The sequence below is a fragment of the Dromiciops gliroides genome, chromosome 2 (assembly GCF_019393635.1).
Source record: "Dromiciops gliroides isolate mDroGli1 chromosome 2, mDroGli1.pri, whole genome shotgun sequence".
Taxonomy (NCBI): domain Eukaryota; kingdom Metazoa; phylum Chordata; class Mammalia; order Microbiotheria; family Microbiotheriidae; genus Dromiciops; species Dromiciops gliroides.
Window position 1 is genome coordinate 35,700,019 of NC_057862.1, and position 12,912 is coordinate 35,712,930.

The 12,912-nt window shown below is 46.2% G+C and overlaps 1 protein-coding gene across 1 annotated transcript in view; it reads right to left on the reverse strand.

The window, feature by feature from the left end:
- TMEM266 (transmembrane protein 266) overlaps positions 1-12,912 on the reverse strand; it is a 98,500-nt gene that overhangs the window by 17,264 nt on the left and 68,324 nt on the right. Inside the window, 1 exon segment of the mRNA XM_043988109.1 lies at positions 396-582. Within this exon segment, the coding sequence (XP_043844044.1) occupies positions 396-582 (187 nt within the window).

Consider the following 12,912-nt stretch of genomic DNA (forward strand, 5'->3'; position numbering starts at 1 on the left):
TCAACCCTCTTCAGTTCATTCGGGACCTGGGACAAGGTAGGTCTCGGGAGAGAGAGTCCCGTATGTATAAGGAGGCGTGCCTTCTGATTGGCTGGGAGCTCTGAGCTCATGATGCTTCTGTATGTGTCTCCTTACGCCGTGAAGCATCTCGGGGTGACTCTGAGGCCGATGTGGCCACTCAAGCATCATCATAATTAACATTAATATTATTGCGATCACCAACGGGGCGGGGGGGAGAGGCGGTTCTGACAGTGAAGTCCCCCTGCAGAAATGGGAGAGTGGCCTTCCCTGATAGGACCCCTGGGAAACAGTCTGTATATGGGAATAGGGGGCGGCTGGTCGGGCTCCATCTGCCTAGCTTGGCTCCCAGGGCCAGGGGACTGGGAGGAACTCACCGTGAGGGGGCCGCAACTCTGTGATGTTCTCTGTGGTCTCATCGTCCGAGTCTCCTGTGTCCACCACCTTGTACCGTGCACTGCTCTGCGGGTTGAGGACGTGGGGCGCTTGTAAAGCGGCCTCTCGTTCGGCCGCCAGGTCTAGGTCCTGTTGCGCCAGGTGGGCCCTCAGCTGCCGGATCTCAAACTGGAAGAGCAAAGGAGACGGATCACAGGTCCTGCATGGTGGGGAGGGGGGATGAAAGTCGGCACCTTCGGGGGGTGGGTCCGGGGCATCTTTCTTTTGGAAGCTGTTGTCCTATGTAAGAGTTGTTACAGTGCCAGGGGGAGGGCATTGCTCGCTCACCCGAGCCACCAGGAGCTGCCTTCAAGGACACCTCCTACAGGAAGCCTTCCTGATACCTCTAGGCTTCCGTGCTTTGCATGGACAGTATTTACTTAGCTTGTTTTATCAGCCTATAGAGCAGCGCCCCGCACCCCACCCCCCCATCCCGCCCCAGCGTCCAGCTCAGTAACTTGTGTATAGTAGATGCTTAATAAATGCTCGTTTAATCTAATCGTCCAAAGACCTGGATTTGAGTTCCAATCCTATCGCTTCCCAGCCGTGTGACCTTGGATGAGTCACTTAACTCGAGCCTCAGTTTCCTTATCTATAAAATGGGGTTTATATTTATAATACCTACCCTCAGAGGGTTCCTGATGTTTCTCAGCTGCCAGTGTAAGCCCTTGACAAATTTCCTTGCATTTATTCTGTAAATGTTGTGTATGTTGTGTACCTTGTATTTATTCTCTATATATGTTGTTTATGAAAGACCTGAGTCCAGATCTGGCTTCAGACATCCACCAGCCATGTGACCCTTGGTAAGTGACTTAACCTCTATTGGCCTCATTATCTATAAAATGGGGATAATAATAGTAGCTATCTCCCAATGAGATAATAATTGTGAAGTGCTTGGCACAATGCCCAGCACATAGTAGGTACTTTATGAATGTTAGCTCTCCTCATAATATAGCCACCCATGGCTATAGCAATGCATAACACACAAACTGGCGTGTACATGTATACACACATAGATGTTTTTCATAAATTTACACACACTTGCAGTTGCACACATTCATGTGTATGGCATATACTCATGTATACACACATATATGCACGTGTATAGAACAGTGATATAGAATTATAGATGATATTTTATATATGCATCTGTATAATGAATGTATTAGATCTAATTCATGACATAATGTATATATCATACACATGTATGTACTTCTGCATGTGTGTATGTATGCATGCATGTTCATAGACTGGTGACAAAGGAAGGGAGTGTGGGTTTGGGAAACCTCAGGGGTGGCAAATGGAACAGTTGTGGGGTCAGCGGACACACCCTTTGTAGAGGTGCTGCTGATCTGATGATGATTCTCTTAACCAAAGGTTAAAAACCAGTAGATCAGGAGAAATGCTTGGGCCGAAGAAGGGGAGGTCCAGGGCAGCCCAGGACAAAACCTTAAGAGAGTCTGTTTTTTCCACTGAATGTCTTTGGGGAGGTCACGACACATGAGTCTCCTCTGCTAAAGTCTACCCTTGTGTCTGCCTTATAGGTCAGCACCCTAGGGTAGTCCTTGACTCTGCAGAAAGGATGCTCTGGGAAGAAGGAAGAGGAAAGACAGACACAATATTGAGCACTGTTTTCCCGGGGAAGGTGGTGAGTCAGTGGGTGTCCTTTTCTAGTTCATATTAATGTTGAGGGGGCCTTGTTGAGGATCTTCAATTTGGAGCGGGCTAGGGCTTGAAAGACTATAACACCCCCATTTGATCAATGAGGAAACTGGAGCCTAAGGGGATTAAGTGACACCTCAAATGATACAAAATCCACTCAGCTTCTCTGAGTTCTCTCCAGTGTTAGCTCAGGATGGTTGTAGGGAAAGGGGCTTTGGAAACATTAAAGAACATTAGAAGGGAGAGTAATAGTAAAGAGGATTATTCTCTGATTTTTTTTTTTTTTTTGGTAACAGGGAAGAAACAAACCTTGTGGATAGAGCACTGGACTTGGAGTCAGGAAGAGTTTAAATCTAGCCTCAGATACTTCCTATCTGTGTGACCCTGGGCAAGTCACTTTACTGCTGTTGGCCTCAGTTTCCTCCATTGTAAAATGGGGGTAATAACCCTGCCTCCCAGGGTGGTTTTGAGGAGCAAATGAGGTTATATTTGTAAATGGCTTAACACAGTGTCTGGCACATAGTTGGTGCTTAATAAATGCTTATTTCCTTCCTTTCTCCCATCTGGCATTTGGGTTTGCCATTGTGTTTTCAGGGACAAACAGAAGCTTTTCCTAGCCATGTCACAGGTCAGGGTGATATAAAGACCCGGAGGGGAAAGTTGGGGCTACCAGCTCATTCAGGGGAATCCTGAGCTCTGAAGGATGCCCAGGGACCTGGGGGAAGGTTGGCCACTGGACTGACCTAGGGAGTCAAAAGCAGGAGTACCTTCAGTGCCACCTAGTGGTCAAAGCATAGACATTCCCTCGTTTGGGTCCAGCCCTTGTCTCCCTGCCAGCCAGCTGTGAAAACTGCCCAGGCATGAAATATTTTTCCCTCATGCTACTAGAAATAAATTCTTCCGCTCCCACTGTCACCCACCCCGTCTCCCCAAGAATGGATGGTCTCTGGCCAGGTGTCTTCCAGGCTTCAGGTTACACCCCAGGGGCTCAGGGAGGGAAGGAACGAATGAGGACTTGGAAGCCACTGGTGACCAGTTAGTGTGGCCAGAGCAAATGAAACCCAGGCCATGGGCTCTGCTGCTTTGGCAGCTGCTTGCTTTGCACGAGAATGAGGTAGAACCGAACCACAGCCATTCGGCCTTGACCTTGAACTTCATCCCATCTCCAGACAGAACTTTCACCCCAGACCCAGACCAAGCCCTGTCCCTGAATACAACCTGAGCTCTAACTCTGACCTCAGATTTGTTCCTTCCCTTCAATATAATGTGAACCCTCATTATAGCTTTAAACTGAGTCCCCATCCCAGTCCCAGGTCGATCCCCTATCCCAGCCCTAGTTTGGGTCCCTAACCCTTAATCTCAACTTGAGCCTTCGCCCCATCTTCAGACTGAGCACTCCACTCCTGACAATTTCTTGACAAATGATGGCTACTTGAAGATAGCTGTCACATCTCTCCTTCCCTACCTCACAAATCTTCTCTTCTTCAAGCTAGACATCTTTTGGCGTCTTTGCCCAACCCCCCTCTCCCCACCCCATCTTCATTTGACATGGTTTCTGTTTCCTAAACCCGGCCACAGAGCATCCGTCTCACAAATGTATATACCAAGTTGTAAAATCCTGGATCCCTTGGTCCAAGTTGTAACAGAGCAAGAATCCTCTTTAGAAGTGTTGACCCAGCCAGCCTCTCTCTGCCCAAGACTTCCAGGGACAAGGAACTCATGTTCTTTTGAGACACCACATTGCACTTTTGACTCGCTCTCGTGGTTAAGACGTTTTTTTCCTTATACCAAAGTGAATTCAATCAACAAGCATTTATTAAGTGCCAATTGCGTGCCAGGCTCTGAGCTAGGTGCTGGGAATATAGAGACAAAAGGGAAATTATTTCCATATCATTTTTACCTAGTTCTGCCTTCAGGGCCAAAAAGAACAAATTTTGTTTTTTTGTTTGTTTATTTTATAGGGCAATGAGGGTTAAGTGACTTGCTCAAGGTCACATAGTTAGAAAGTATCAAGTGTCTGAGACCGGATTTGAACTCAGGTCCTCCTAAATCCAGGGCCGGAGCTTTATCTACTTTGCCACCTAGCTGCACCGCGCCTCCCCCCCCCCAAGTTTAACCCCATCCTATAAAATAGTACTTCAGAAACTTCAAGAGAAAAACAATGCCCTTCATGTTTGGTCCGAGATTTAAAGCTAGAAAGTGATTTTAGAGAAAACCCAGATTACTTCCTTGAGAGAAAAGGAGAAAATGAAGCCCAGAGAGATGACGAAACTTTCCTAACACCACACGGCGAGTGTCCTAGGTAGGATTTGAACCCACAGCCTCTGATTCCAAAATCCAGGGCGCTTCCCTCGCCTAGTGGTTCTTTCCTTTAGGCTGATTGTGGCACCCTTCCGTAGTGGAATGTAAGTGTCTTAAGGGAAGGAGATGTTTTAGCCCTTCTTTCTGTCCCCAGAACTTAGCACAGTGCTTGGCACATCACAAATACTTAACCGATGCTTGCTGATGGGTCAAATGATTTTTTTGTGATTGCTTTTCTGACTTGCCATTGCTCTTCCATTGGAATGGGAGCTCCTGAAGAGCATGGATTCTTTTGCATTTCTGTTTTTACTCTCCAGACTTAGCACAGTGCTTTGCACATAGTAAGTGCTAAATAAAGGGGTTTTCATTCATTCATTCATTCATTCATTCATTCATTCAGTCAGTCAGTCAGTCAGTCAGTCAGTCAGTCATTGATTGATTGATTCATTCATTCACAAAATGTGCCGTTCAGAAATAAATGTGACATTCCAAAGGAACACGACCCCAGGTAGTGGACAACAAGCCAATTCCTTCCTTCATTATGACTCCAATACTTCCATTAATGCAACCTAAGGTCGCATTAATTCTTGGCTTCAATGTCACACTGCTGAGTCAGTCCACTATGCAGTCCACTAAGACTTCCAAATATAAAGGCTGGGACTCCCTAGAGAGGGCAGATAACTGCATGGAAAGATGCAACTTTTCTGCCTCCATCCACAGTGATTGGTCATCACCCTGGGCTGAAAGAGAGCCATCTGGGTGCTTGGTCTCCTGATGTGGGTGGCTGGTTTGTCCTGATGGCAAGATTCAGTCCTTGGGTGTGCTTGTGATACAGTATGGGGGCATCACTGAATGAATGAATGAATGAATGAATGAATGAATGAATGAGGATGGGGTTCAAACAGCAAGTGAAATATAGGACAGCTGGGCATTTGGCGAGCGGGAAGGGAGTAAATATTACACCCATTTTATAGACGAGGAAATGGTATCTGAGTGCAGCTCCTTGGAGCTGATTCCATGTTTAAGGGCATGGGTCAATGGTTCTAGGGCCAGGCGGAGGCAGATGACAACGCTGGATGAAGACTGGAGAAGCTGTGGCCCTTATATCAAGTGCTGATCAATCCCCATGGACCAAGAGCAGCATTTAGGGAGCTGCGACAACCTAACCTTGGAAGGGGCAAAACACTGGTTCTGAGCTCTGAGCCCCCAGAGCATGAGAAAAGAGAGTTTGGAGAGAAGCTAAAAGACCCAAGTCTCCATGGAAGCAGCATTAATGGCAAGTAGGAAACCTTTATGGGTGGGGGTGTGGTGGCAGAGTGAGGTGTGTGTGTGTGTGTGTGGCTGGTTCAGAATACCTGTTTTATTTTGGGTTTTGCCGCCTGAATCACATATGAGTAGCACATTTTTTGAATCTAAGTTTTGAACTTTACCTGATGCCTATTGGATTTCATCTTAGATTTTGCCTTATGATCTGTCTTACGGGGGAGTTTTGGGATCCTCCTGCCAGTGTGTCACCTGAAAATGGATAAGCATGTGATCCATGTCTTCCTCTAGGTCGTGGATGAAATGTGAGAACAAACAGGGTGCCGAATTCAATTCAGTGGGCATTTATTAAGCACCTACTATGTGACATGCACTGTGCCAGATGCGAGGGATAGAAAGACAAAAATCAAACAGCCCCAGCTCTCAAGGAGTCCATGTCCTACTGGCCAATGAACATTCTACCTCAGCCTCCCTACATAAAAGGAGAGTTTCGGACTAGAGCACAGTCACAAAATCTCAGCATTGAAAGGAACCATCTAGTCAAACCCAGACTAAAACAATAATTCCCTCTATAAAGTGTTACCAGACACACGTCCATCCAGCTTTTGCTTGAATACCTTCAGTAACAATCAACTCACTACCTTCTAAAGCATTCCCATTTCACCGCGTTGTTCAGCTCTCATTGTTAAGAATTTTTCCCTTACATTGAGCCAAAATTAATTCCCTTCAAATTCCATCCTTTGCCCCTTGATCTGTCCTTTGGAACCACCAGGGCATGAGAGCACTTACAATGGCTGAGTGTAGCTTTCCTGAAGGTGGGGTCACTTGGGGCTAAGTGAGCGATGTTCATAGAGTTCCAAGAGCAGGTCAGGGCTGGACATGAATGAGCTTTTGTTTTTGAGATGATAGTTGAGCTTTAAGACCAGATATGGAGAGGAGCAGCTAGGTGGCGCAGTGGATAAAGCACCAGCCCTGGATTCAGGAGGACCTGAGTTCAAATCCAGCCTCAGACACTTGACACTTACTAGCTGTGTGACCCTGGGTAAGTCAGTTAATCCTCACTGCCTTGCAAAAATAAAGAAATACAGACCAGATATGGAGAATATAGAGGATACAGAAAAGAGAGGAGATGGCCAAGGGATAGACTGTTTTTTTTCCCCTCCTTTTTGTGTGTGTGTGTGTGTGTGTGTGTGTGTGTGTGGCAATTGGGGCTAAGTGACTTGCCCAGGGTCACACAGCTAGTAAGTGTTAAGTGTCTGAGGCCGGATTTGAACTCAGGTCCTCCTGACTCCAGGGCCGGTGCTCTATCCACTGCGCCACCTCGCTGCCCCTCAAGGGATAGACTCTTGAGAAACAAGGGGGATGGTGGCTCAGGCCAGTCCATCTCCACAGCTGTGCTGGAGACACAACCTCAAGTTCTCCTCTCACACCCAAACACACACACGAAGAGGGCAGGGGATCAGCCCATCTTTTTTCAGTGGGCTAGAAATGGCGAACCAGGAGGGATGCTTATATAACCATTATTCACATGCCTATGATTTCTGCCAAAGCTGAGCCCCGTCCCTTACACCCCTCCTGCCACCAGCCTAGCTCGTAGTGAGTGATTGACCCCTACTTCTTTTTCATACACAAAGCCACAGACAGCTTGGGGTGGGGGGCGGGGAGGGGAGAAGGTGGGTGCTACATTGGACCAGACTTCCTGTGGGCACTTTCAGCCAACTCCAGCATCTTTGCCACTACAGAACCGAGCGCGCGCATATGTGTGTGTTTGTGTGTGTGTGTGTGTGTGTGTGTGTGTGTGTGTGTGTGGCTTCCCTTGCCAACCCCAGCTAATGGCTTGCCATTTGTTATTAAAGAAGTAAGTAATCTAAGCAGCCACGGCCTAATGAGAGGGGCGAGCTTACATTTATTCCAGAAGACAGGAGGCAGACAGCTAATAAGACCTGAAGGTTGTCCCCCCTGCTCCCCACTCCTGCTGGCCACAGTCATAGACCCACAGGACTCTGAAAATCCCTCCACTTCTTTCCCTCGGTTACAGCTGAGCTCTGGAGTCCCTGATCAGAAGAATAACTGAAATGCATTTTGTGTTTTAAAGGCAAAGGCTAGAGATCTGGTCTCCAAGCAGGGATCCAGGAGCCCTACCTCAGACCCACCCTGGCTATTTTGTGACCTAGGCTAATGTAACAAGGTCCCAGGCTCTAGACTGCTCTGCAAGATGCTGAATCACAGAGAGGCGGCCACCCCTGTTGGTGGGGGGGGGGTAGTTTCCTCATCCAGAAATTCTCTATATCAACAAAATCACTTCAGTGCCATGCTACTGATTGAATGCATTATTCCTTCCACTTACTAGATGGGGAGACTGGTTTTCAGAGGGGGTAGGCAGCTTACCCAAGACAAGTGTCCAAGGCAGGATTTGATCTTGGGTCTCTCCTGACTGATTTCTCATATTCTGCTCCTGTGCCAAGCCCTTCACTGTTCCCAAAACCCAGCATCGTTCCCAGAGAAAGGTGGGAGTGCTGCCCTTGGGCACACAAGCCCAGATCCAGAAAGAGATTCAGTAAACAGGTGCTGAGTGACTAATTAATTGGATTGAGGTCTTACTGTGTATGTTCATGGGAAGTCCCCTCAGTTTATCTTTTTTAAAATTTAAAAAATTTTTCTTTGGTGAGGCAATTGGGGTTAAGTGACTTGCCCAGGGTCACACAGCTAGTAAGTGTTAAGTGTCTGAGGCCAGATTTGAACTCAGGTACTCCTGACTCCAGGGCCGGTGCTCTAGCCACTGTGCCACCTAGCTGCCCCCCTAAGTTTATCTTAATGTCAAACAGGAGCAGGAGCACAGAACGTCAGAAAGAATACAGGCTCTGGTGGCCTAGGGTCTGGGTTCAAAACCCACCACTGTCACTGTGTGTCAGGGATTGGACTAGCTGGCTGAGGAGAGCCCACCAAGCTCAAGGCCTGTGGTCTGTGTCTTGGAGAAACATGCTCGGACTCTAGGGGACAGGTGGGCAGGGGCTCTCAATACAGAGATCTTGGAAAGCTCTCTTCTCTCAGAAATGTGTGTGTGTGTGTGTGTATGTGCAGTTTCTGTACTGGTCATTTCATTAGTGTTGAGAAAACCCAGTATCAAAACTCCCTCCATTGATGCACGTAGGCAACTCCTTTGTAACTTATGGCCTTGGAGACTTATCCTGGGGACTGAGAAAGCAGGCACCTGTGCAGGGCTACACAGCTGGTATGTGTCAGAGGCAGCACCTGAACCTAGATCTATTTTTGTATGTGTGAGGCAAGTGGGGTTAAGTGACTTGCCCAGGGTCAAGTGTCTGAGGTCGGATTTGAACTCAGGTCCTCCTGATTCCAGGGCTGGTGCTTTATCCACTGTGCCACCTAGCTGCCCTCACCCAGATCTTTTAAACTGCAAGTTTGGCTCCCTAGCCACTATATTACACTCCCCCTCAAAGTATTCATTAGATAAGGGTTGTGTTTTTAAGAAAAGTGTTTTGATTACTATATTTTAACATGATTGGTTTCCTTTGTATTTTATTTTATGCATTTAAAAAACATTATCCTGAGAAAGGGTGTGGGGGTTCTGGACCAAAAAAAGGTGAGGAATATAAATGACTAACTAGGTGAGTTACAGAACATCAGTGAGATTGCAAAGGGTGGAAGTTGACGCAGAGCCAGGACCGAGGAGAGGCAAAGGAGGCTTTTACCCAGGGCAGAGCACGAGGAGAGGGGTCTGGCTAAGGCCACTTAAAAATGTGATTTTTGGTGAGGCCGATCGTTGATGGAACCCTCCCCCCCAAGCTTGGGAAGGACTGATGTCAGGACACTTCTTTCCCAACTGAGATGGGCTAAGGTACAATGTTGTACTCTAGATGTGAGGAAGGAGGTTCAGAGTTGGCGGTGAATTTGGATCGTTATTGGCTATGTGACCTCAGGTACAGGAGGGGATGCAATCAGACGTCTCTGAGGTCACTTGCAGCTCTGGGTCCTGGACCCTATGACTTAATAGTCATCCTAAGTGGGATGAAATCATGGATCCTTGAAACATTTAAGTAAATACCATTAGGATGTTCTTTCTCATATCCCCCAGGATGCCTGGTATAGTGCCAAGGACATCACAGTACAGGCTGGAAAGAACTCCGGACCTGGAATCAAGAGATCTGGCCAGAGCCTCGCCCATCTCGACCTCCCCCATTCCATGAGCCTCCTGCTTTGTGTAGGACTGGGCACTTCCTGCAGCCTCTTCACCATGCACGGGCCCTCCCCACCTCCCCCATACCCCCTTTGCATGTTGTCTTTCTCCACGAGGATGTAAGCTCCCTGAGGGCAGGGACTGTGTCTTGCTCGCTTTTATAGGTGTACACAGAAAAATGCGTGTATGTCTTCAGTGCTTGCTTAGCACAATGCCTGGTGCATTGCTTAACAAGTTTTCTCTCTCCCCCTTCTCTCTCCCTCTTTTCTTTCCCTCTCCCTTTCTTTCTTATCTATCTCCCTATCTCTCTCATTTATCTCTCTCTACCTCCCATCTATCTACATGTCTGTCTATCTATCCACCTATCTCTATCTATCTATCTATCTATCTATCTATCTGTCTGTCTGTCTGTCTGTCTGTCTGTCTGTCTGTCTGTCTGTCTGTCTATCTAATCCACTCCTATCTCTCTTTACCTACCTCTCCTATCTATCTATCTATCTATCTATCTATCTATCTATCTATCTATCTATCTATCTATCTATCTATCTGTCTATCTATCTATCTATCTATCTATCTATCTATCTATCTATCTATCTATCTATCTATCTATCTATCTTTGTCTATCTATCTAATCCACTCCTATCTCTCTTTACCTACCTCTCCTATCTCTCCCATCCATGCATCCATGCATCCATCCATCTCTCTATATCTATTTATCTGTCTGTCTATCTATCTATAGTTATTTATCTGTCTGTCTATCTATCTATCTATCTAATCCACTCCTATCTCTCTTTACCTACCTCTCCTATCTTTCCCATCCATCCATCCATCCATCCATCCATCCATCCATCCATCCATCCATCCATCCATCCATCCATCCATCCATCCATCTATCTATTTATCTATCTATATCTATTTATCTGTCTGTCTATCTATCTATAGCTATTTATTTGTCTGTCTAGTTATCTATATCTATTTGTCTATCTGTGTATCTATCTAATCCACTCCTATCTCTCTTTACCTACCTCTCCTATCTCTCCCATCCATCCATCCATCCATCCATATCTAGCTATCTAATCCACTCCTATTTCTCTTTACTTACCTCTCCTATCTCTCCCATCCATCCATCTATTTATCTATCTATATCTATTTATCTGTCTGTCTATCTATAGCTGTTTATTTGTCTATCTATCTATGTCTATTTATCTATCTATCTATCTATCTATCTATCTATCTATCTATCGGTCTAATCCACTCCTATCTCTCTTTACTTACTCTCCTATCTCTCCCATCCATCCATCCATCCATCCATCCATCCATCCATCCATCCATCCATCCATCCATCCATCCATCCATCCATCCATCTATCTATCTATCTATCTATCTATCTATCTATCTATCTATCTATCTATCTATCTATCTATCTATCTATCTATCTATCTATCTATCTATCTATCTATCTATCTATCTATCTCTCCTATTCATGCATCCATGCACCCACCCACCCATCCATACATCCAATTAACTGACTATAGGACTGAGGGTGTGTCTCTCCCCCCCCCCCCATCTGGCCCTTCATTTCTTTTCTGGCTGTAACATTCCACAGTCAGTTCTGAGCTTGTCCTATGCTCATGTCCTCCTCCTCTTCTGGTCCTGCGCCTCAGCCCTTCCTTTTGCCGGGTCTTATTTTCTGCCAGTAGTTGCTCCCATGTATAAAGCCCTTTACAGATGTTATCTTGCTTGAGCTCCCATCTGCCCCAAGATCTAGGTACTGTTATTATTAACATCTGCATTTTACAAATGAGGAAACAGGCTCTGTAAAGGTTAAGAGACTTGCCCAGGATTAGAGAGATAGTATCTGGTGGGGGATTTGAATCCAGGTCTATCCTGACTATGGATCCAGTGCTCTATCTACTAAGCCACACTGCCTTTCACTGGAGATCCTAACAGAGCATGGATTATAGTGGGAAGTAGGATGCAGAGAGGGCGATGTATATGATTCTCTGAGTGTCCCTCCATTCTGTGAAGTTGTGCTCTTTTTTTTTTTTTTGATGATGAGGCAATTGGGGTTAAGTGACTTGCCCAGGGTCACACAGCTAGTAAGTGTCAAGTGTCTTGAGGCTGGATTTGAACTCAGGTCATCCTAAATCCAGAGCCAGTGCTCTATCCACTATGCCACCTAGCTGCCTCGAAGTTGTGCTGTCTTAACAGGGTGCCTGGGAAACAGCAAGTGCCAAATAAATGCTAATTGACTGGTTTCTCCCAGACCAACTAAAACAGGCAGTGCTGTATAGACGGGGGAATAGGGCTGAGCTGAAAGTCAGGAAATGTGGGTCGGGGTCCTTATCTGGGTGTGTCATGTCATGTCTTTGAGCTTCAGTTTCTTCATCTGTAAAATGGATATGCTTTTTGTCATATCTAGCTCTCAGCTGGGTTTTAAGGATCAAATGAGCTGAGGTATGTGGAAGGATCTTGGAACTGCAAAGCGCCATGCAATTCCAAGTGATATTAACAGGCCTAGAGAGGAGCCATGGCCGAGTGGATACAGAGCTGTACTTGGAGTTGGGATGACCTGGGTTCAAATCTCACATCTGACATGCTGGCTGTGTGTCCCTGGGGGAATCACTTAACCTTTCAGAGATGCCCTGGCAATTCTTGGGGGCCAACAAAGTTGGAGAATAGTTGTTGATCTGCATTGTCTGTGTTACTTGTGTGACCCTGAGTAAGTCATTTAACCTCTGTTTGACTCGGTTTCCTCCTGTGAAATGTAGATGATAATAGCCCCTACCTCCCAGGGTTATTGTGAGGATCAAATGAGATAATAATCATAAAGTGCTTTGTTGTCCTGCTGGCACATTGTAAGCACTGCATAAAAATGTTAGTTATCATTATTATTTTTGTTATTATATAATGCAAACACGCCTGATTCTGAGAGGAAAAAGGATTTTGCTCAGCTCTGCTGGGTGAAGAACAGGGGAGGGACAAACCTGTGGACAGGCTGGAAATGGATCGCAACAAATCTGATGTTGGCAAACTGG